The 26,125-nt window shown below is 40.1% G+C and overlaps 1 protein-coding gene across 4 annotated transcripts in view; it reads right to left on the bottom strand.

The window, feature by feature from the left end:
- Nucleotides 1–1,091: 1,091 nt before the first annotated feature.
- LOC122335444 (prickle-like protein 2) overlaps nucleotides 1,092–26,125 on the bottom strand; it is a 51,264-nt gene continuing 26,230 nt past the window's right edge. For 3 of the 4 annotated variants that reach the window (XM_043233316.1, XM_043233319.1, XM_043233318.1), the window contains exons 3-8: nucleotides 16,028–16,141; nucleotides 8,423–8,560; nucleotides 7,969–8,172; nucleotides 7,642–7,828; nucleotides 2,946–3,881; nucleotides 1,092–2,782 (exon numbers count right to left, since the gene is read on the bottom strand). In XM_043233316.1, the coding sequence (XP_043089251.1) occupies nucleotides 1,878–2,782; nucleotides 2,946–3,881; nucleotides 7,642–7,828; nucleotides 7,969–8,172; nucleotides 8,423–8,560; nucleotides 16,028–16,141 (2,484 nt within the window). In that variant the 3' untranslated portion in view covers nucleotides 1,092–1,877. The remainder of the gene's footprint in view (nucleotides 2,783–2,945; nucleotides 3,882–7,641; nucleotides 7,829–7,968; nucleotides 8,173–8,422; nucleotides 8,561–16,027; nucleotides 16,142–26,125) is intronic. The other variant, XM_043233320.1, reaches the window with a different exon arrangement.

Here is a 26,125-nt window from a genome sequence, read left to right as displayed (position 1 = left end):
AGGCATTGTTTGTTTGTTAATAATGATTTAATTCACATACAAGACATGAACTGGGGATACACATGCAGTCACCGTAAAATTCTACACTCTACAATATGATACAAATAATGCATCTGAGGATACAAAATATAGAAATATTTAAGACAATATTTACAGAACTTTTACAATACTACATTGTTTTTATATATAGCTTTTTATCATTAGGAAAACATTTAATTTTAAGATATTATTTGTAAATGGTATTTAAATGACTTTGGAAAAGACAAAATATTGCATTTAAAACCATGACCAACATTGCCCAGCAAAATGATATTTTAGCATTTTTAAAAAGTTTCATTTTAAAACGACATTAATAAAACAAGTTGAAAACCATGAAGAGCGCATACTAGGAAACTATTTAGAACAATTAAGAACAGTAAGCAGCGTGGGGATTATAGTAAACCGTATTGCCACAAAATTATACCAAAAATTAAGGGGGGGCTTAACCTTGACTAGAATCAGAATTGCAACCGAAAAAACCTGAAAACAGGTGAGACAATAGCTGTAATTCGATTTTTTTAGTTAACACTATATTGTGATCAGTAATCCCAAATTCTGTTCAAGAGTAACGCAACTGAACAACGATTTAAGACATTTCAGCATAAATGAAAAATCCATATGCTATTCTGAATATTAAGTGCCCACTGAGTCTTCACTTCTTCTGAAATGAAGTTATATCGCATATTGTTATTGCACAAATTTCTACAAAACAAAATTCATATTTTATCAACAGATAAAGATCAATGTGCTGTTCAAATAAACAGAGGTTAATACTTTTGATCTTTGTGCAATCTCCAGTCACAGTAAACGCATGACTTCAGATCAGAGCATGATCTATTACATATGACCGAAACATGCTTCAATTGGATTTTAACTCATAGTTATAGGATAATTGAGAACAAACACATGCAGTACACAACAGAAGTGAGTACACCCCTGTGCAAAAAATAATCAGCTGTCAGCTATTTCTGTATGTAGTGCATTTCTTCTTATGAGCAAAATTATTACTTCAGAAAAATTATGTAGGCCCTTAAAAAAACAACAACAAAAAGTGAATAGAGTACAGCAAGGCTAAAGGCACATCGTAAGAAAAATATATCACCAAAATGTCAGAATGCCAAAAAAGAACAAAATCATATCTCATATCTGAATCTAATACTGTACTCAACACAATGCCCCAACAGCAGGGTCACAATGCATTGTATATTATATCTACCACTGTGGCTACATTATAAATGGTGATTATATAAGGACAGTCATCTTACTATATTGTATTTATCACATGAATCTAACAATGTCATCATATTAATTATTGTACATTTGTCAGCAAGGGCAGCAGTTTTTTACCCAACAAACCATACTTTCACATATTCTTCTGTTACTGTAACAACGGTTGCTTTAATTTTCTTAAACAAAACTGAAAAACCTCAACAAAATCTCAAAATAAATAAGTTATCATTTGATACATAATTAGATCAAAGTAGCCTAGAATTGTGTCTTCTGCCACGCTTCCATGTGCAATCAAACATAGTTGTTGGAGAAAGTGCTGAAGTGAATTTTTGTGCCGTCTAGTGGTGTAAAGGGGAATGCAATCAAATGTGCCTTTTACCCCAGTGCACCTTTAACATTGTTGTACTCTACATATGCAATGACAAACACACAAGTTGGAAAATATGTGGTCATTGAAACAATAATCTAATTACATGAACATGGTTATAAAATAACCTGTGAACATAACTTTCTGTCTGCATGTTTGCTTGTACGCACCGTACTAACTTCTGTTGTATACTGTATACCCACTCTCAAATACACACACTCAAACACTCATTACCATTTGCTTATGATATGATGCAGTTCTTGCTCTTCCGCCGTTTGCGTGTATGTAGCTGAGTGTGGCCTCCCATCACTGTAGGACTATAACGATGTCGCAACTCTTCATTGTCAAAGTATCGCAGCTGCACTGGCCGTGGAATGACTTCACCCAGGAGGTAACCATCATCTTCTGACGCCTCTGACGAAGAGGAACAGGTTGAGCAAAACTGATCTTCATCCTCAGCTGTTTCTCCATACCTTCCCATATATTGTCCAATCTGAGGACCTCCAGGATCTTGCAAGGTGAGGTCAGAGGTGGTTCGAGGACAAGGCCTAAAGAATTGTTGTCGATACCCATAATTTCCTCCAAAGAGATTGTGTGACACCCTTGACGAGGATGGTTGCTCAAAATCATTGTGAAATCTATGAATGGGGTCCCCAGGGAAACTCTGATTGTCTGTGGCTAAATGCAGGGCATTGTCTGACCGAGAGCGGCGGGAGCGGTAGTGATATTTGTGACCTTTGTGGCCTTTGCGGTGGTGACGTTGACGTTGGCGCTGCTGTCTGGGGGAGTCTTGTGTCTGAGAGCGTCTTGGCCGTGGTGTCATCGCTTGGGCAGTACCTTCCTGCATACAGGACATACTTCCTGCAAGGCCAATTTGACCTTTGACCGGATTCTCAAAACTTAAACCTCTTGCTGAATCCCAGTATAGTGGAGGAGGGTATCTTACTCTGACAGGCATGCCAATATCAGCGAGAGGTCTTGGGACAGAGCTCAGGGATTCAGTGCTGCGAAACTGCATTGATGAGTTCAATGTACCCATGGTGCCTTTATCAGAAACATTTACCCCTGAATCTTTACTCAGGTCAGGCATAGAAAATCGAGAGAAGTGCTCCTGACGCCTGTTGGTCCCATCTAAAGAGTTTCCTGCTGAAAACAAACAATGAACAGAGATCAGAAATAGTTATACTGCATGTAATGTGTGACATTTTGAATAAACCAATTAATGTCTTGTTTTAAACATCCATCTGTCAGGTAATAATATGACCAGGTATCATGATACATTTACCTTTCTAACTGAATTTATGCATACCTGTAGTGTAGGAAAGTGCTAGTGAATCAGCAGAACCTCTTGGTGTTTGTTCTAGTGGCGTAAGTTCACCAAAGCTTGGCCCAAATTGGTGCCTGCTCCTCAGCAATGGGGGACGCATCTCTCGGGGGAAGCCTTGCATGCTTATACTGCGTTTGTCCAAAAATCCAGAATTACGGCTTGGTACTTCATTGAAGCTCATTTGTGTTTTGAGCTTAGGAGCATGAAATTCAGGTTCCTGGCCATGGTGCATCCAGTTTTCATTAAAAGAGTGGCCTCTCAGAGCAGCCATGACTGGAGGCTTTTTAGAATTACCTCCAGGTTGTTCTTTGGACCAAGATTCTGGATTGCTCACTATCTTGGGTGGCTGATTGGGAGAAGGAGGATAAGCACTACGCATGCTACATTGGCTTCGTAGCTGATGAGGATTTGAAGATGTGGAGGAATCTCTTTGTTGAGACTCGTAGGAATAAGGCTCATCTCTGTTTACCCAAACTGACTGCTCACGGTTCAGACTTGGAGACCGACTTGGGGTTCTACTTGGGGTTCTCGTTGGTGTGCGGTGGGGTGTACGGCTGGGAGCTGGGCTAGAGATGCTCAGCAAATCCATTTTAACAGCTAGAGGCTCTGCATCACTGACTAATGGTGTTGGGCCAGATGATGTTTGTCGTACACTTTCACTTTTGCCTTTTGTCCCATCTTTGCCAATCTGAGCACTGTGGCGTGACTGACGGGAACGGGCACTCTGGAAAGCAGAGTCTGAGGAGTCTGACAACTCAGCTTCATCCCCTTGGCTACAGAGACGGGAACAGTAGATCAAACCTTGTTTCGGCAAGAAGGGACGACCCAACAAAGACTGATTGCAGCGAGCACAGCTGAAACACTCTTCGGTGGCATGCCAGTGTTGACCTTCATATGCCATCTGTCCTTGGTCTATACCTAAAACATAAAAATTACATTAGACATCACATAAATTTTTTTCTTGGCTGAGGATGACTTTAAATGTATTGTGAGAAAAAAACTGTATTGGAATTCATTTTACTTCATTTACTACATTTTCACAATCATTCTGTCTCAGTTTGTACTGTATCTTCGTGTCATTCCAGACAGACTGGATGATGACTGGAAAAAAAGACACTAGGTGAATTTTTATCATTAAGGTGAATGTGTATACAAACTGCCAACATGTTTAAACAACATGTAAAAGTGTATTTTGCATCAAATGACCCCTTTAAAAGCTCTCTTTACTAGGGGTCTCTTTGCAGCTATTTGTGTCATGGTAAAGAGTACAAACTGGATCCCTGTTGGTATAGTGCTGCCATTTTTACCTGTGTTCTTTGGGTTCTGTGTTCTTCACTACATAAGTGTACATGGCACTGATTGCTGCCTGCAATAATTTATAGTGTTCATTTGAGGAGGCTCACTGGCACTCACTAAATAGGGCTTTCACACCGTTTAGTAGTAAGAACATACTGCTAGGAATTAAGCAGAGTTTTTTCGTAGAGAACAGCTTAAGGTTACGTATTTAGCCATGGTTCCCCAAAGGGAACAATACACTGCATCAAACACTTTGAGAATGCCTTGGTGAGACCACATTCTGAAGTTTCAAATCAGTAAAGCAAGACATCATGAATGTATAGACATAAGTAACCAGGAAGCATAAACTCATATCCGGCAAACCCCAGTTAGCTTCCACAGAATCAAGCAGAGAGAACCTCGGACCCTGGGGTAGATGTCAGGCCCAGACATTAAAAACATCTCAACCACCCACCAACTTATAGTTTGCTTGGTCGCTGGAACCCTTTTCTTAGGTGGACCAAAGCAAATTAACAACTGATCTGCCTTACTTCACTGGGCAGCTCTGTGAACATAAGCATCCAGTGCACACACTGAACAGGGCAAATTGAGTCTTTCTTGGCCTGCTTCTTAGAAGGGAGAAGGACAAAAGGCTTGCAGTACAATGGGACCTGACAAGGAATTAGGGACATACCTGGGTCTTGGGTAAAGGAATGCCCTAGCCATGCTCGGAGCAAACACTAGGCACAATACAGCGAGTGTCTGGAGATCACATATCCTTTTCAGCAGTGATATACAGAGCTGAAAGTTTTAGGTGTAATGTGCTTCTCTGAGATATCTTTGATGGCCCTTCCACTTCAAGGTGTGAAATTTCCTTGTGGCAGGAGCTCTGGACTGGAGTATGGATTCAACAACCTCAGCTGAGAGACTGAATACTATGAGCTTTGCCCCCTCAGGTGCCACACCCACAACTTTCATAACTCTGGACAGAGGTGAAGGATGGTGCCCCTCGGCTCAGAGAGGAGGTTTCTCCTGATCTGAACCTCCAGGGGAGAGGCACTAAAAAAGGGACACAAGTGTTGAGAACCATACTATGGCTGGCCAAAACAGGGCTATTAGCAGAAGATAGCCATGTGAGATTATGGCCTTTCCACAGGCCTCAGGCAGAGCGGCCACTCATGACCCGTGAGTGAGACGTCCGTCATTAGCATTACACAATGACAAGGAGCACCCAGTAACGGGCCTTGAGACAGGAACTTGAGAAAGGTTTCTCGTGCCATACAATATCTTTCTGTGGTGGAGTATGGGTCGCAATACTCTGCTTCTGGGTCTGGGTGTATGAGGACATCCTTATCTTGTAGTTCAGACAGATTCCACCACAGGTGTTGCTCCACCAATGAGGAGAAATAATTTGTCTGCTTCACTACTGGCATCACCCCATATTCTCATCCTCATTCACCCCCCTGATATCGGAGAACTTAGATTCTATGGAACTGAAGAGTTAGGTTGAATGTGGTTTAGCCCACAATCTTGTAACCTCAGAGATTAGGGAAAAATCTGAGGCCCCATCATGAAGACTGTGATCTATCTTTAAGGAAGTGCTCGTCCAGCTTGCTCTTTGGACTAGTGTCCTGTCTCTCAGCTGGCCATTCGATGTTCAGTTCAGCTACAGCACAAGTTCCTCATATGTGAGGGACTTTCTGTGTCAATGCTCATCACATCATACCTCCTCTAAAGAAGACAGATGAAGCGTCCGACAGATAAACTGGTGGATAATGCCATGATCAGAGCTATTTTTGGTGTGTATTATGGGTTTCTTGATAATGGAGGTGTGTTGTGAAGCATAGTTTACATGATTAAAAGAGCATGCAACATTTCTTTGCAACTCTTTTTTTGTGGGAAATGTGAAAGTATTAATTTGCCTGAATCTTAAAGTTGAAGGGTCTGATAAAGGGAAACTTTTACAAACATTCTCATGTAGTAAACAGGCTTGTGTTACTTCTGTCAATTTGAGGCATTCAGTGTAGACAACTTCAAGCTATTTCAGCATGATGTGACACAACAATGTGACACAACAATGGACACAACTGGTAATCACTCAAGCTTTATTTGAAATTTTCCCCATACCCTTATATAATGCATAGGGACTGTCAACTAGCATAAACTAGAGCACCGTCTTTCCAGGAAATTAAAGCAATAGTTCACCTAAAAATGAAAATTATGGCATAATCTACTCACCCCCAAGCCACATGACTGTCCTCTTTCAGACAAACACAGTAAAAAAAATTAAAACTTGGTAATGCTGGTGGATAGCGGCCATTATTTTGCAGCTCTGTAAATCGGATATATCCACAAGTACTTCAGGGGGTTATGCGTGTCCCTGAGAGCATTGAGTTCTGGCCTTTTCGCTGACCTCTGACGCATCTTATATCAGATGGCTTTGATGGCTGGGATAGCTTGGGGGTGAGTAGATTATGGTGTAATTTTCATTTTTGGGTGTACTTTTCCTTTAAGTGTCTGAATACACTCACACATTTTTATTCACTTCTTCAAGTGGACTTTATTAGTGGACTAATGCTGGGAGTAGTGATGAGGCTATGGGGGCTATATTGCACTACAGGTGTAATCATAATTCTAAAAATCATATATACCAACATTTTTTTTTTCTTTTATACAGTATTAAACAAATATTATTGTTCTCAACTGAAATGAGTGATTTTAAAACCTTTATTATAGAAAAATAGAATAATAGAAACCACATGGATGCTTAACTGTCAATATTTTTGCAGTGCCTTTATGAACTAAACTAAATTTGATGAAATGTTAACAGTATTTGTGTTGCATGTCATAGACAACAATGTTAGTGTCTACTGATTTAATTGAATTTTAATTTTATTCTCACCAGAAGTGGTAGGTCACCTGGGCAGTTTTCACCAAGTTTTATATATAGTTTGAATTGATACAAACTACTTTTTAATCATGAATTTATTCAGTTTATTGAATTATTCATCACTTGCTTTTAGTCTGCTACATAGTAGGGAAGTAGACATATTCAGATGTGAGATGACTGTCTGACACAAATGCAATCCAACCATAATTGTAAGTGTAATTTATAATTTAGGGCTAATTCTGTGTAATTTAAAGTAAAAATGATCAAACAACTTTGTGAAAAATAGCAGTCTAAAGAAATACAACGGCAGCTTCATAGAAATGCAAATGGCTTATATACATGTATATTTGTGCATTTTGCTGCATGAAGTGTTGATTTGCAACACTCATTTATGGGATAATTTTTACCGATCATTTTTACAATAAACCCATACTGAATAAAAGCTAAACCCAGAAGCAGTTGTACTGTAATGAGGGAAAAAAGAAGACAATGTTCATGGAGGTTCTTCCTTACCTATGTGCTCTCCACAAGAGTCACAGTATTCTGCATAAAGTGACTCAAAGCAGTTGCAGCAGTGCGGATGTCCCTCACGCATGATGTAGCGCTGTCCCCCGAGTGGGGCCTCACACTCATAACAGCAGAAATGTCTCATGTGCCAGTGCTGCCCCTCTGCTTCTGTGCACTCATCTGCAAAGATAATCTACAAAAAGAGACACAAATTAAGTAAGGAGTTGTATATTCTGAAGCAAGGCAGGAAATGTACAGGCAGGAAATGTACAGGCATTCTAACGGGTTCAAGGTTAATTTCAGGCAGTGGCCAGATGTTTGGACTGTACACACCTCATCACATGCTGAGCAACGCGGCTTAAGTCGTTCGGCATGGTGACGGCCACAGTAGATTTTGCCATCAAGGTGGAAATAGATGAGATCTACCAATAGCTCAGAACACACACAGCACACAAAACAGTGAGGGTGCCAACACAGGCCATGGCCGACCCGTGAGGCAAACACTGCAATGTCTCCACCGTTGATCTGGTCTCCACACTATGTGAGAAGGACATGATGTCATTTTCCAGTCTCAATGTGTAACATGCAATAAAAATTTTTTACTACATCTAGACTTTGCATGGCTATTCATTTCTACTAATCCTGTTCACTAGTGCAGAAAAGTAATTCACCAGTAAATCAATCAAGATATAACTTTACTGGTAGTGGCCACATAGTGAGATGAAAAAGATTAGAAATGGAAGCTTGCATCTCCACTAAAAGATGAGCATTGTTTTAGTATATGTACCTGTTCACATATAGCTCCCGTTACTGTGAGGGGTAGAGGTCGGACAGTGCCTCTGCCTAGATTGTCTCGCTTTCGCTGGTTACTGAAGATCTTTAATTCCCGCTTTTCTTCTTCATCCAGTGAGGTACAGTAACGAACCTGACATCAGTACACAACATCAATAAGTTAGCATCATCAAGGATCAACTACTTGGCAATCAAAAACAGTTATTAATGAAGCTGTGATTGAAATGTATTTCATTGCACAGGAAATATTTCATCATATTAATACTATTAATAAAAGTGTGTGTATATACCCCTTAGTTTCACTTAGCAATATAATTAATAATATAGTATCAAAACTGTTAGATATAGATATATATATATATATAATGTAATATAAAATATATTAGTGGTAGAATCAGTGCCAAATTGCCCCAAATGACCAAATTTGATAAAATAAACATTTCAGTAACACTTTCTGTGAAGGCTGTATTTATAATACTATTTACAATAATAAATAATATTATAAGGGTATTCTTAAGGCATATTGCATTATATTGACTGTTCTTGCTCTATTTCGCCAACAAAAGTCATTCCAAACACAGTCACAGCACTGTTTTGTGTCTCTAAGCAACATGGCAGTGTTTTGTTTCTGAATGAATCAAAATTAAAATTATTTGTTTAAATCGCGATGACATACAGTCATTTACTGCCACCTACTGGTGGTTTTAAATTTACGTTTAAGAACATCTTTTAATTTTACATTTTTTATATCAGTATTCAACATCTTCAAAATATCGAAACATTATTTGTCTAATTACTGTCTAATTATTATTCACGAGCCTCTCCTGATTGGCCTATTTTTTCTGAGTGATGCACGACTAGGTCAGTCAAATGTAGTGATGTCACAATTATGTCACAGCGCTAGCTGGAAGCAAAACAAAGGAAAGACTAGAGCTGGCCCATTCAAAACAACACATTCATACGGCTACATAAGAAGCCTGAAATATCATCTTCTTGTGATGTTGGGTGACAGAATAGACGCAATAGCGCCTCAAATTAGAAATATGATCACATACCTGATGGCACTGCCAGACAAAAATACAAAGTCCTTTATGCAATCTGTCAGTGGCGGGCCTTGCATTTCACACCTAGGCTTTCAGTTGCATCCTACACAAACTAATCCAATTCTTATTAATACCATCATAATGAACTTTAATATTTAGATCTACATAAGGTGAATATGATTTAAAATGCACTTAAAATCTACAACAACACACTGTACACAGAATATAAGCTAAGAAAACTGAGAAAAATGAATAATACTGTGTTTTTGCTAGCTTTAAATAGTACGCTCTCTTATCCAATCAAAGAGCGAGAAAATGGTAGCCTGCTAGACGGCCCCTGTGCTGCCAACTTGAAATCTGATTGGGTAATGCAATATAAAAAATACATTAAAACTACTCCGTGATTCTGATAGTAGACACTTAATTTGTAACGATTATGCTGCGTTTCAATAACCTTGATAAGAACATTCTTTGTTTGACCAGTTGAGAAACATGTTTGTGTACATGCCAAGAATTGGTTTAAATAACCTTGATTGGTGACACAATTTGATTATGTCCAACTGAGGTTATAAATAGACAAGAAACATACACATCTTTAGGTTGCACCTTTGCCTGAAGAGACATCCAGGCATGCCTACAGTGTGCTATTGAGGCACAGCATCTCATTCCTGCTTTTTCAGGGAACAGTGTTGCAGTCAAGTAACCTGAGTAAGCTACTCTCGATGCCACATTTCAATAAAACTGATGTGGAACAAGAATACTAATGCTGCTGCACTGGAAGTGTCTGCAAGGGGACACCTTGTCAAAATCCTAGTGTAGCATGCAACCACCTGGTTGGATGGGACCTAACTCTTAGAGGTTAAGCTTGACCACAGGCCGACGACAATAGCATATGAAAAGGTTCTGTTACTCATGTCGCTGACTGGTGTGGTGGACATAAATCTGAAGAGCATGTAGTGGACACAGAAGTGAAGTTCTTCTTGCTCTGGTGTCATAAATGGCAAAAGGCTTCAAGAATGACTGATGTTGTCACGTTTGAGGTTTGGCGGGAAGGAGCAGACGACAAGTAAAATAAACTTAAACAAATTTAATTCCTTTAAACGGGCAAAATATACATATACAAACAGGTAGGCAGGCAGGCAGGCAGGCAGAACATAAACCACATAAGGACTTCGATGACCGGACAAAACTGAATACAAAGGGACATAGCGATCTGGGGAGACCCTCATCGAGCAGAGCACTTCAATCAAAGTGATTACAGTGCTTGCTTGACAGTGAATTTTCTGCCACATTCATATGCCCCAGAATGTTATTGCCATGATGGACAAGAACTTGTCCTGTGTCCAAAGCAGGACCTTCTGTGCTAGCCTGTTCTGGCAGCACAGATGTAGTCTGCCCTGGTGACTTATATAAGTAACTACCACATGCTTAGCTCATAACCCTTATATGTCTCTGGGGATTGGCTCTTTAGATTAAGTCGCCTAGCTATGAGCCACAACTGTAATGGTCTCATGTGCAAGACGTCCAAAAGTTACACATGGATGCTGTCACCATGAGACCATGAGAACTTTCTGCAAGTAATTGACAGTAATTTACTTTCTGACCTAACCTGAAATCCTACAGGGTGTGTGCAGAATGGATAGTCAGCGGTGAGCACTATAAATAACATTACTATTCTGTACTATTTGCAACTAACAATAATAATTAACACAAATTAAAATATTGAGATTTTGGCTGACATATTTAAGCAGAGGTGGAGCTAAGCCAAAACATGAGCAGCAGACAGGAAAACTCATTTATCCTACCATAATGCTACTGTAAACTTAGCAAATGCTGTAGCAATACGAGGTAAGCTTAATTATAATATGAGTATCATATTATTATATGAGATTGCTGCCACATATCTGATAATAATAATTTGTTTTATCCAAGGCCATTAAACTGCACTGGCATAGTTTAGCATGTTCTCATGTCATTGACTTGATAAAATGCATTTAATGAAATTAAATCTAATTCCATGTCCAACTCTAACGAGCAAGACATTCATGTTTTGATTTAATGATACCTAACACTTTCAACCATGTAATGCAAACATAAACTAAACTTGAATTAAACAGGATTAATTCTTGATTTTGTTTAAAAGTTAATATTTAGTAATATCATCAACATCTCCTTATTTTTTTATTTTTCTATCAACAACTTAAATAGAATGCCAAGGAAAAAAGGATCAAAAGGAAAAAACACAAGGAACTCTCTGCAGCCAGAGGTAGCATCCCTAATACTTCTGTATGGTCCGATCTTCTGTCATGGTGTGGTTTTGCAGAAGGAGCACTCAACCAGAATATAAAGTTAATGGCTTTAATCATACACATATAAAGATATAATACCTTGGGTAATAATAATACCTTTGGGCAGACAGGCAGATAAATGAAACCACATATAATATAAACGAGATCGGACAAACTCAGCTGAAACAACAGGACTTAAATACACAAAGTAAATACAGCTGAACACGATAAGACAATTAACTACAAGTAGGTCACACTGAACACATGGCACAAGACAAACAAAAGAGTCCACATGTGTGACAAATATATACAAGATTTGTTTTGTCCATATATTGAAAGCCAGGGGGGACCAGGGCTTGCTACCTCTCCAATGCTCAAAGTCGCTCAAGACCACTCACTACCTTATCTAGTTTTTCTGGAAAAATCTCTGAAAAAAGATGACATGTATTGCTTCAGTTGTCGTCTCGATATGACTAGTAAGCTTTAACTTTCACTTTCATTTTCACGTTCAAACGACACACAATGCAGTCTCTAAAGACAAAGAAACTGAGCATGTGTACATCTGACCGTCTATTTATAAGCTTCAGGTCCGCATAATCAAATGACATCATTTACACAGCTGTGTGCCCACCACAGCGCAACAGTGAAAAAGGACATCTCTTAAAGTGTCACAAACGCTTTTTTAAAATCATCATACCCTAAAGAAAAATGCTAATCATTATGAACTGATATACTGTCCAGCATTACTCTAATATACAATAAAGGTAAACTTAAATTATCTAAAAGTCCTAAATAACCATAAATAGTTGTGAGAAGATTGGATTTGTGTTGGATCCATACCAGGTTTTAAAGAGACAACACTGGTTTAAAGTAATACATGTTTCAGTCAGTGTAATTGATGTAAATCAAAGAACAAAAGAAAAAGAGAAATCAAGAGAAATGTTGATTCACTTATTTTAGCTTGAATAAAGATTCAATTAAATATTGAATTTAAAATGCATGCATATACTGTTTATGTGAGGATTAAGTTCACTTAAATGAAAAGTAGATTTTCTAAGCTTATTAAATGTTAAAGAGTTAATTAGGATGTGACATGTAATGTGACACTTTGCATTTCACTAAGCTGCTGAACGATCTCAGCTTTTCACATATTTTTTTAATTGTGAACACTGCTCTTCCTTCAAAACAGCCAGTAAAAGAGTGGCACCAAAATCAGTACGACTGTCACAAATCCAGTCTATGGTCTTCTTGCCATTTAACACTAGAGGTTGCCATCTCTACAAAATTATGCAACACAGACTGCTGCACACCACCCTGAACTTCATTTCATATACTCCTTTGAACAAGATTGGTTTCACCTGAGTTTAATTACACACTCTCATATATGATTGCACAGCTGCACCCAGTTAATCACACGCTATTTGACCATTAGACTTCCTCCCATTCAATGCCGAATATTCAATGCTTCTCGAATAAGCATTTTAATTATCAGAGTAAAATAATCATGGCTGATAGTAAGATGTGCAACTATAAAAGAAAACCAAACTGGACGCAAGAGCAGCTGATACTTGTTGCCGAACTGGTTAATAAAAAGGATATAACTATAGGAAATTGTATAGTGTGGATACCTTTTTAAAAGCCAAATAATTCAAATTTTTTAATATTCTGAGGCAGATTGTTGGCAACAGGCATTTTAGGAAAGTTTGTGGCTTGGTTTTAGTAACTCTTCACTACTCCTACTAACATTTAACAGATTTAGGAGCTAGTTTTAATGCTTTCTGAAACAATAAATTGTATAATTTGGAGCTACATTTAGCTTAAAGATGTTTTGTGAATACTTTGGTCCTGGTTCTCTAACTTTGGTATTCTATACAGGGCTATAGGAACTTATATTGTCCCTCCATAGGGTTAGGGTTTTGAGAATCTTCTGAAAGCTTTGTGAGTACATCTCTGGTACAGAATCCTGAATCTCTTGATAGTTGCAGGTTGAGCATGGCATCACTCCTCTAACTCTTAAGTGATATTGCATACTCTGCTACCTGATGACCGTGCTGAGTTCTCGAGTGCTGAGCTTGAGTTCTCCTCTCACTGAGTCACTCTACTCCTAAAAAAATCCTTTCTGCAGTTATGACAGGTTATAAAGCCCATGATGTAAGTCCTTGTTATAATACTCTTTCAGCTAAACCTGTAAAACTCTCTGTGAGAGCTTTTTGAGTACATCATTTTCTTTGAGTTAGTGTGATAATACTCCTTCATTTCTGAAGGCCTATTATTGAGTACTGATTCTAAGAAGCATAATCATGTGCATCTATGGCTTTGTGTCCTGATCTGCTCTCATGGATGAGCAGGCATTGCTCCCCTTGGTCCTAAGGGTGGTGCAAGAGCTTACTGCTCCCACAAGCCTCTTCACCAGGCTTTTTTCAAGCCTAACTGTTCAGGACCCCCCTTTCCCTCTTTAAACTCAATGTTGTGTGTGAGTTCTCTTCTTAATCTGTTAGAACTTCCCTCCTAGAGCCCCGTGCTGAGTTACATCAGGTTTAGAGGTATCCTTTCTGCCACCCTGTTAGGTTGCCATTTTTAGATTGAGCATGGAAGTGCTCCTCTCACTGTGGGAGGGTTACCTATGAGCCTGCAACTCCCATGATGAGCATGTAATTTCTCATAACATTTTTTCCCTCCTTGGTGGTCTGTTCTTACTGTTGAGCTTGGCAATGTTTCCCTCTCTATTGGAGGGACAACTACCTATCTTGGAGGAACATGTTCTCCTCTTGATCTTAGAACTAAGAACTCTAAAGAACTTTTGGGGCTCATATGAGTCACAATACCTGGTGGATTATACCTTTCCTAGCTGGCCTCAAAGATGAGCACAGCTGTGCATGTTACAGGTTCCTTTATAATCATGTTTGCTGTGCTCCACTCAATTTGAGGGTCTGCTATGGTACTTCTGCAGCGACATTATGCACCACTCTGACTATTAAAGTTGAGTCCTCTGCTTCCTTGCCTATAAAGCAGACATACCAAGCTGCTAGGCCTTCCTTTTGGCCACTGGATGGACTGTAACTTCTGCTAACTGGAGCTCCAAAAACTATGTCTATGGTGAGTGCACATGTTGACCATTTTGTTTACTTTCCAAATTCCGTATATATCTAGACCCCACTCTAGATGTGTATCTTCAGTGATACCAAAATAATGTTTCCCTCTTCAACTGGGCTGTGGTCAGATGTTCAAGGCTACCAGTTCAAGGGATCTGGGGAAAAAGATCCCTTCGAGAAGTCTCCATGTCTCCAGTAGGTGTTTATTGCCAGTTCCTTGCCATTTTTCTTACATTTGTCACTTTTGGAGACCTCTGACAGACAGATCAATTGTCTACACTGTAGCCTGTCTGGGAGAATTAAAGGTTGATGAAGTATCCCTATGTGGCAGGACTGGGTCTGGTACTATGGCCTAGACCAGGGGTGTACATTCTTGCTCCTGGAGGGCCACTTTCCCAAACAGATTAGCTTCAAGATACAGCTGGAGATGAAAAAAAGAGACAATCAAGTGGATTGGGATTATTGGGGATGGCTCCCCAATACCACGGGACACCCCTACTCTTTACGATGAGTGTCAAGGGATTTTAGAGAGTTAGGACCTCAATTAAACATCTTATCCTAAGGAACATGCTCTTTCACATTATGGTGTCCTTGTCACTGTGGCGTTAGGACCCACACAGACCACAGGGTGAGCACCCCCTGCTGTCCTCTCTGACACCTCTACCAACAGCAACTTAGTTTTCCCAGGAGGGCTTCCATCTAAGTACTGCCCAGCCTTGCTTAGCTTCTGTGGGCAAACAGTCTTGGGCTGCAGGGTGATATTTCTTTTTTTTTTACTGTTATAGAAGTTTATATAACATGTTGCTTGGGCATTTAGCCGAAAGGGATAGTGGAGTTGGTGCTTAGTGTGCGCCTCAGGAAATATAGCTTGCACTCCCCTCAGCATGGCAGAGTGAACTAGCATTCTAGAGGTTTACAGAAGAATAAAGTCAAAATCACATTTTAGCCCTGTTGTACCCTTTTTATTTCTTGAAAAAAGAATACCATATCCTGTTGCCATGACTTATTGCAGGGTCTTTTAGTCTATTGTTAAAATGCGTATAGACAAAATGAATTCAATATGAAATAAAAACGTATAACTATGTGTCTAGGACTAGACAATCTGCAGTGTTTAGATATCTGCTGTAGTTATCCATTTTTGAATTAAAAACTTTGAGCCATGTCAGTACTAACAGACCTCATTGTCATGCGGTGGCAGCTGTTGAAGGAGTTGCTTGATCCGATGCTTTTCACCAATGCTGTTGACATAAGGAACCTTATCCTCTGGGAAAAAGCTGTAATACTGGTGAACCTGTGTTTGCACAAACATAAACAGACAATAATTCATATAAACAGCAAGGAAAATTATAAAAGGTTTGTCATAACAAAGAGTACAGAAATTGTGTATATCTGGGAAAATGGGGGAAATGCTCCTAAGGAACAATGTGGATTTAGTTTTAAACTGTAATATATTTTACATATACGTTTAGCATGTGTAATAAAATGGTGGATCAGCTATTGTAAAAATAAATAAATTATATATATATATATATATATATATATATATATATATATATATATATATATATATATATATAATTATTACTTTCAATCCATAAAAATACTTAATTGCGATTAATCACATGACTTTCATGAGTTAACTCACGATTAATCACAATTTAATCACACATTTTTATCTGTACCAAATGTAACAAATTAATACTATTTAGGTTTTTAATACTCTCACTGACATGGACAGATATATGTTATATATGTAATATGTTTATTATTAGTGAAGCCATAGTTAACATAGAGCATGAAGACTGGACATGTTTCAAAGGTCATAGATGTTTTTCAAAGAACTTGTTCATGTCTATTGCAGACATAAAAAAAATAACATAGATTACTTCTCTTTATTTGCACTGAGATTTAGACAAGCCTGTTTACATTTTCACACTATAGGGCAGCTAACTTCTAAACATACAAAGTGCAAATTTAATATTTATTATTACGTTTGTTTGCCTCTATGTGCCCACATATTGTATTTTGATGCAGCTAAATTCTCAATAAAACGATTTTATATATATATACACACACACAATGGAATTAATATGAATTTGTGACTAAATCATAAACCTTTAAGACTACATAACCAGCACTACCTTTCATGTTAATCCACACAAGATCCTGATTTATAATCAAGCTGTTGTCTAAAATAGCTTAGACATATGATTGAGACAATAGCTGTGCTGGGATTTCTGCTATTCTTGTAAAACTATGTAAATTTAGAAATGCAACATAATATTGGTTCTAAAGCAGCACTAACCTTTGGTGCTCTAGCAGTTAATAAACAGAACTGAACACATCCTGCTGAAGGACATTTCAACCGGAGCTATTTGTTTAAGTTTATGTCTATTAGGATTCACATGGGTATATATTACTCCGCAGTAGTGACAACCCGACCAGGCTACAATGGTCCAAAAATAAGCACTTATTATAAGTGTACCATAATGATCTGGGATAAGACAAAATGCAGTTTGATAGATTAATTTATTTAGCAAATTCTGAACACAGAAAACGTTATATGCTGCTATAGCCACTCAAAGAACTCAGCAGATGCACTGCCTAGGCCACAGGTAAAACAGAAAATGCATGCTGCGTTAATCACGTGTTGCATAACTGCATAATTTTACAATTCTATTAATAAAATGTATTATAGTTGTGTCTGTGCTCCATTTATTTTTAGAGAATGCTTTGGTTTGTTTGCAGTTAAAATAACTTTTAATCGACAAATTAATATTTGATGGATTTACTGTAGTAACACTAAATCTACCTAATTAACACATTATTATTAAACACTTGTGAGGTAGTACTTTTCCACAGAAAAGTTTGACAATTGATGTATTAGAACCCTAGTCAATCACATAATGTCATGCCGTCACTCCCTTCATCCGCTGATCCTGTCACCTTGTCACGTTCACAATCACCAGATCACCCCATTCGCTCACTCCGTTCCTTCAGTGGCTGATCTCAAGGTGACACAGCGACTGCTCTGGTCATCTCTCCGTCTGCCTGCTTGTCTGCCTGCTTGTCTGCCTGCTTGTCTGCCTGCCTGCCTGTCCGCCTGCCTGTCCGAAAGACTCTTTCTGCCTCAGCACTTGGCTTACAAGGGAAGAACTTTAAACTTACCCTCTTGAACTCCTTTCTAGTAAATATCCTCAGTTTATTTGTGTTCGCTTGACGACTGAAAGCTGCTCATTGCATGGTTCATTCAAGCTCTTCGCAAAGCTCTTCCTCCGCCTGTTAATCCAATCTGTCCCATGGCTCGACCCACCATGTTTGCTGGGGAGTTTACCACCTGTTATGGCTTCCTCCTACAGTGCTCATTGTACCTGGAGATGCAGCCTCATCTCTTCCCCAACGAACAAGGAAAAATAGCCTTCATTATATCTCTACTCAACGGTAGAGCTCTACAGTGGGCAAAGGCAACTTGGAGCAGTGATAGCGCATGGCTTAACTCACTTGATGACTTTCTGGGGCATTTCCGACAAGTGTTTGTTCAATCAACCACCTGCAAGACCGAGCACAACGAACTACTGCAGCTCAGGCAGACGGAGCTATCAGTTCATTAGTATGTGCTGCGCTTTCATACACTGGCCTTCAAGAGCGGTTGGAACGATGTCGCTCTCCTCTCCGTGTTCCGCCGTGGACTGAACCCCTCCATTCATCAACAGATGGCCATTTATGATGACAATGTGGGGTTAGAAACCTTCCTTAGAAAAGCCGCCAATGTGGCCCAGCACATCCTGAGCCTGAACCTCCTATCATGGCAACCTCACACCCGGCACCTGAACTGATCACTGACAGTTACCATCTCTCCACCCGTGAAAGATCCCGTCGAATCCTGGAAGGACTGTGCTTGTACTGCGGCTCCCCAACTCATCCTTTCCGTACCTGTCCAGTCCGTCCACCTTGATCAGCGGTAATTGTCACCACACTAATCCCTTCCATTTTGCAAATTCCCCATATCGACGCAAATCTCCTGTATCACAATAAACTTTTCCCATTCAAGTTGTTGGTCGATTTGGGAGCCACAGGGATTTTCATCTCGTCCCCCAGCCTTCCCAGCCTTTGTATTCCTCGTCATCATCTACCCAATACCTACCATATAATGACTATCCAAGGAACCCCTCGACAGAGGCCTGGTTCGTAACGAGACACCACCACTAACCCTCTGCAAATCGGCAGCCTCCATGTGGAAAAACTTTCCCTACTCGTTCTGGAGGATGCAACGGTAGACGTGGTGCTGGGTCGACCCTGGCTACAACTGCACCAACCAGAGGTGAACTGGGAGAAGTTCTGAGGTGGAGCAGCCAATGTAAGGAGGAGTGCCTAGCATCAGTCACCAAACTCAGTCCAAACCCGTTAACCTGTCACTCCACCTCCATTGATAGTCCCGAAACACAATCCATCACTCCCACTCCACCTGATCTTCTCCATTCTGATGTCTTCAGCAAATCCGCAGCCATTCACTTATCCCCACACCAACCTTGGGATTGTGTGATCGACCTGCTAACTGGTGCCAAAGTGCCCAAAGGGATGAATATATCTCCTATCGGTTCCAGAGAGAGAGGCCATGGTGGAGTATGTGGAGGAGGCGCTGTGACAAGATTTCATTCAACCATTCACCTTACCTGCCGCGTTCAGTTTCTTTGTTGCCAAGAAAGATGGTGGGCTCCGACCCTGTATCGACTACTGAGCACAGAACAACCAAATGGTAAAATTCGCTTACCCCTAACCTCTAGTGGCAGCTGCACTGGAGGATCTCAGGGAGGCACGTATCTTCAGCAAGTTAGACCTCCATAGTGCTTATAATCTCATTCGGATCCGCAAGGTAGACAAGTGGAAAATTGCCTTCACTGGTCACTACAAATGTCGGGTCACGCCATATGGGCTCTCCAACTCATTGTCCATCTTCCAGAACTTCATGTAAGAAATTTTCTGAGACATGCTTCATCGATTTGTGCTCATCTACATAGATGATATACTCATGTACTGAGCATCTATGTCATGTAATCCAGGTCCTCCAACGTCTTTGACAGCATCACTTATTCCTAAAAGCTGAGAAATGTGAATTTCACCAAACCACCATGCACTTTCCGGGCTACATTCTTATGCCAACAGGCATCCAAATGGATCCCAAGAAGGTGGATGCCGTTCACAGCTGGCCAGTCCCGACCACTATCAAGGAGCTACAGAGGTTCCTGGGGTTTGCGAATTTCTACCGCTGTTTCATCACCCACTACAGTCAGTTTGCCACACCACTCACCTCACTCCTCTGTAACCAAGGAAAAAAAAAACTCTCTCCTGGAATCCTGACGCTGAGGAGGCCTTCACACGGCTAAAAACTTCCTTCCACTCGGCACTAGCTCTTCGTCACCCCGATCCCAATCTCCCTTTCGTCGTTGAAATGTACCCGGCAACTCTAGGTGTTGGTGCTACCCTGTTGGAGTGGCAAGGAGAACCTCCAGTGTTACATCCCTGTGCCTACTTCTCTTGGAAACTGTCCTCAGCGGAGCAAAATTATAACGTAGGTAACTGGGAAATTCTGGCCATCAAACTCACCCTGAAAGAATGGCATCACTGGCTGGAAGTCATAACAGACCACAAAAACCTACAATATCTCTGAGAGGCCAAATGGCTAAATCATCACCAGGCCAGGTGGGCCCTGTTCTTCACTCGATTTAATTTCAAAATTTCCTATCGACCTGGCCATAAAAATCTCAAGGCAGATGCACTCTCTGACCTGCACCAACCTGACCCCGAACCAGAGGAACCAGAACCCATTCTACCTGCTTCAGCCTTCCTCGCTCCCATCCAATGGTCAGTTGACGATCAAATTCGAGAGGGCACCCTAACTGAATCTGCTCCGCCGGGGTCCAGAAGGGAAACTCTATGTACCATGCACTATCCGAGTACCCTTTCTGGACTCAATCCATACCTCTCCGGGATCTGGCCGTCCTCGTCTCCGGTTTTGGGGGGGTTAAGTCAAGCCATCCCTCCCTTCATCCGCTGATCCTATTTACTCTCAAGTGCATAACCTACGCCACTGCAGATGTTGATTGATGTGGTCCAGCGAGATTAAAATGAACCTGACATGAGTGGTAATTTTCTGAATTGTTTTCTTGAAATATAGATTTTTGGCTTATAGCTTAATATAACTTTTACTCTCATAATCTAACTTATTTTTCTTGTAATTCAACAACTTTTTCCTTTCAATTTAATGAGCTTATTCTCAACATTTTATCTAAACATTTTTCTTGAAATTTAGCTACTTTGATCTTGATTGGTTTCTGCCTCTTCATTATGCATGAACAAAACAATCAAGAGCAGTCCAGTGAATAGATGGGGGCGATCATGATCCAGGGGGGCGAGGCAAAGAGAGAAGCAATAGTCCAGGCAGGGACAAACAGAAATTCATATAGCGGTTCTGATTCCTTATAGACTTGTGTGCATCATTGACTACAATCCTTACACACACTTTTATAAATTTACTCTATTACTATATCCATGTTACCATGCAAGACACTGAAGAGCATTAAAACCATTTAAAAGGGGTTCTCTTTCTGTTGGTCACTACAAGTTATGTAATGACGACATTATGAGACTTTAAAAGAAACACAAATGAATATTGGCTAGTGGATTCAGCATATCTGAGCCACTTCCCATGTATATGTGTCACAAATCTGATCCATAAACTTCCATTCACTTACCACCAGATGTCACTCTCTTACCACATCGACTTACCACACCACCATTGTATTTCACTCCGATCTTCAATTCCAATGATCCTTTGCACTGATTACAAGCACATACACAGCTTATTGCACCCACTCACACACCTTAACAGTTTCTCCCTTTGTTCCAAACCAAGTATTGTCTACCATTTATTGCCTAGTAATAGTTACATTTAAGCGCAGTTCTGTGTTACCAAAGTTAAGTACAAGGTCTAGTTTAGTTCCTTGTCTGGATGATTTGACTATGTAATTCAGATTAACCCTTATCTTGCTGTTTTGGACTCGCTTACCCCTAACCTCTAGTGGCAGCTGCACTGGAGGATCTCAGGGAGGCACGTATCTTCAGCAAGTTAGACCTCCATAGTGCTTATAATCTCATTCGGATCCGCAAGGTAGACAAGTGGAAAATTGCCTTCACTGGTCACTACAAATGTCGGGTCACGCCATATGGGCTCTCCAACTCATTGTCCATCTTCCAGAACTTCATGTAAGAAATTTTCTGAGACATGCTTCATCGATTTGTGCTCATCTACATAGATGATATACTCATGTACTGAGCATCTATGTCATGTAATCCAGGTCCTCCAACGTCTTTGACAGCATCACTTATTCCTAAAAGCTGAGAAATGTGAATTTCACCAAACCACCATGCACTTTCCGGGCTACATTCTTATGCCAACAGGCATCCAAATGGATCCCAAGAAGGTGGATGCCGTTCACAGCTGGCCAGTCCCGACCACTATCAAGGAGCTACAGAGGTTCCTGGGGTTTGCGAATTTCTACCGCTGTTTCATCACCCACTACAGTCAGTTTGCCACACCACTCACCTCACTCCTCTGTAACCAAGGAAAAAAACTCTCTCCTGGAATCCTGACGCTGAGGAGGCCTTCACACGGCTAAAAACTTCCTTCCACTCGGCACTAGCTCTTCGTCACCCCGATCCCAATCTCCCTTTCGTCGTTGAAATGTACCCGGCAACTCTAGGTGTTGGTGCTACCCTGTTGGAGTGGCAAGGAGAACCTCCAGTGTTACATCCCTGTGCCTACTTCTCTTGGAAACTGTCCTCAGCGGAGCAAAATTATAACGTAGGTAACTGGGAAATTCTGGCCATCAAACTCACCCTGAAAGAATGGCATCACTGGCTGGAAGTCATAACAGACCACAAAACCTACAATATCTCTGAGAGGCCAAATGGCTAAATCATCACCAGGCCAGGTGGGCCCTGTTCTTCACTCGATTTAATTTCAAAATTTCCTATCGACCTGGCCATAAAAATCTCAAGGCAGATGCACTCTCTGACCTGCACCAACCTGACCCCGAACCAGAGGAACCAGAACCCATTCTACCTGCTTCAGCCTTCCTCGCTCCCATCCAATGGTCAGTTGACGATCAAATTCGAGAGGGCACCCTAACTGAATCTGCTCCGCCGGGAGGTCCAGAAGGGAAACTCTATGTACCATGCACTATCCGAGTACCCTTTCTGGACTCAATCCATACCTCTCCGGGATCTGGCCGCCCTCGTCTCCGGTTTTGGGGGGGTTAAGTCAAGCCATCCCTCCCTTCATCCGCTGATCCTATTTACTCTCAAGTGCATAACCTACGCCACTGCAGATGTTGATTGATGTGGTCCAGCGAGATTAAAATGAACCTGACATGAGTGGTAATTTTCTGAATTGTTTTCTTGAAATATAGATTTTTGGCTTATAGCTTAATATAACTTTTACTCTCATAATCTAACTTATTTTTCTTGTAATTCAACAACTTTTTCCTTTCAATTTAATGAGCTTATTCTCAACATTTTATCTAAACATTTTTCTTGAAATTTAGCTACTTTGATCTTGATTGGTTTCTGCCTCTTCATTATGCATGAACAAAACAATCAAGAGCAGTCCAGTGAATAGATGGGGGCGATCATGATCCAGGGGGGCGAGGCAAAGAGAGAAGCAATAGTCCAGGCAGGGACAAACAGAAATTCATATAGCGGTTCTGATTCCTTATAGACTTGTGTGCATCATTGACTACAATCCTTACACACACTTTTATAAATTTACTCTATTACTATATCCATGTTACCATGCAAGACACTGAAGAGCATTAAAACCATTTAAAAGGGGTTCTCTTTCTGTTGGTCACTACAAGTTATGTAATGACGACATTATGAGACTTTAAAAGAAACACAAATGAATATTGGCTAGTGGATTCAGCATATCTGAGCCACTTCCCATGTATATGTGTCACAAATCTGATCCATAAACTTCCATTCACTTACCACCAGATGTCACTCTCTTACCACATCGACTTACCACACCACCATTGTATTTCACTCCGATCTTCAATTCCAATGATCCTTTGCACTGATTACAAGCACATACACAGCTTATTGCACCCACTCACACACCTTAACAGTTTCTCCCTTTGTTCCAAACCAAGTATTGTCTACCATTTATTGCCTAGTAATAGTTACATTTAAGCGCAGTTCTGTGTTACCAAAGTTAAGTACAAGGTCTAGTTTAGTTCCTTGTCTGGATGATTTGACTATGTAATTCAGATTAACCCTTATCTTGCTGTTTTGGACTCTGCCTGCTCCTCATTTGGATTCATTGCTCATGCACTAGGATTACTCTTGTGTCCCGTCCATGCCAAACTTGTTTGCTGTTGTTCAACCCTGACAATGTTATGACCATGTTTTACAATAAATGCTTGCATATGAACTTGCTCATCTTTCTTTCCTGTCACCCTCTTACAGTACAATCTGTAGATCTGATTTCCAGATCTCTTCTGCAGGTGTATTTTTTTTTTACACGAGAGCACTCTCTGGTACTCTGATGGAGATTTACTGCTGATCACAGAAATGTGTTTCCCGAAAGGTACACGTTAATCGTAACTTCTGTCTAATCACGCACAAATATTAATCTCTCTCTGAAGTATTGTGTATGAAGGAAGACACACACACAAAACAAGTTAAAATGCCCGCCTCTGTAAGTATCCTTACAGATATTGCCAGCTGAATGTACAGTATTGGTGCACTGGATCAGTGCAATCTCTTAAAGTGACAGCACCTTTTACTCAATGCCCCTTTGGAAGGTTGCCACGAGAACCTGTATGTCAATTATGCTATCAATTAAGGCTTAGACCAGTGGTTCCCAACCTTTTTTAACTCACAGCCCACACAACCAAACACATATGTTTCCGCGGCCCACTGCAAAAAAATTTAAATGAACCTGTTATTTGTGTCGGGTTAGTAACTGAGTACTCAGAAGCATGACTTTTAACTGTCTTTATTGAATAAACGGGTAAACGCATAGTAACAGTTTATTATTATTTTTTGTTATTTAATTATGATATTTAATTATTACTACACATTTTTACGTACATTAGCAATATTATTATTTCTATTGATAATAACTGGCGGCCCCCCTGCAATACCGTTGCGGCCCACAGGTTGAAAACCACTGGCTTGTAATTCAACAAGAGTTCAACAGGAACAACCACTATTGTAAATTTGATTTATTAGGGTGTTGTGAAGTGAGGCGGAAAACTGTGGCATGAAACAAAGAAAATGACCAGCTTCATGCACAGGCCACAATTGTTCCAATGATAGCTCTTCATCCCAACAGGCTAACTTAAGCATGAGGGACAGATCCTTGCAGAAAACTGCTGGGCCAGCCACTCGGTGTTGCTAACATGAAGAAAACATAGAGAATGCTACCTTTACAAGAGTCCGGGTACAATACAAAGATAATCCAAAACAGAGAGAGACCGTGGTAAATACTAAGGGCTTATGTAGCCTGAGTCTGATAGGAAGCAGCTGTATGATCAGGTGAGTGAGTCATTTAGTGGAAACAGGTGTGTGTGTGTGTGTGTGTGTCGTCAGTGGAATGATTGATGGGAATTAAAATACAGTCAATGTGGAGTGGAGGTCAAAGTTCGTAGACCAAAATCATGACAGAATCAGACACTGCTTCTTTTTATGTAACATATTTTCTATTATGAACCATAATACATCTTGATTCATTTAGCCATTAAGTTTGAATTCTTACCACAAGCAAACTGCTCGTTTTCAATTGCGCCAAGCCTGTGATTGTTTATATGTATGCCAAAACAATCCAAGCTAAAAGAGAAAACATGCCAAGTTCCAAAAAACAAAACAGAATAAAAAACACTCCGAACATCTGTGGATAATTTATTATTGATATAATTGCTTTTCTATCAAATATGACTTGATGATCTCAAAAGTTCAAAACCGAACATATTGTAACATGAACATGTATCATGCAGGGAATTCAGCAAAGTGTGTAAAGAAATTGTACAAATGAAAACACTGTATTACACCTGTTGTTAGGGTTTTTAGGAAATTGTTTTATGAATGACAAAGTGCATTTGTTGGATGTTGTAATGTTATTTTTTTTTATATAAGCTCATTAGGACATGGTGATTTGGCAAATATGGTAACTGGTGGTGGAACATCTATCGGTGAAAGTGAGTTTGAATTATGATCT

Source organism: Puntigrus tetrazona, unplaced genomic scaffold, assembly GCF_018831695.1.
Source record: "Puntigrus tetrazona isolate hp1 unplaced genomic scaffold, ASM1883169v1 S000000776, whole genome shotgun sequence".
Taxonomy (NCBI): Eukaryota; Metazoa; Chordata; class Actinopteri; order Cypriniformes; family Cyprinidae; genus Puntigrus; species Puntigrus tetrazona.
This window is presented reverse-complemented; position numbering and strand designations above follow the sequence as displayed.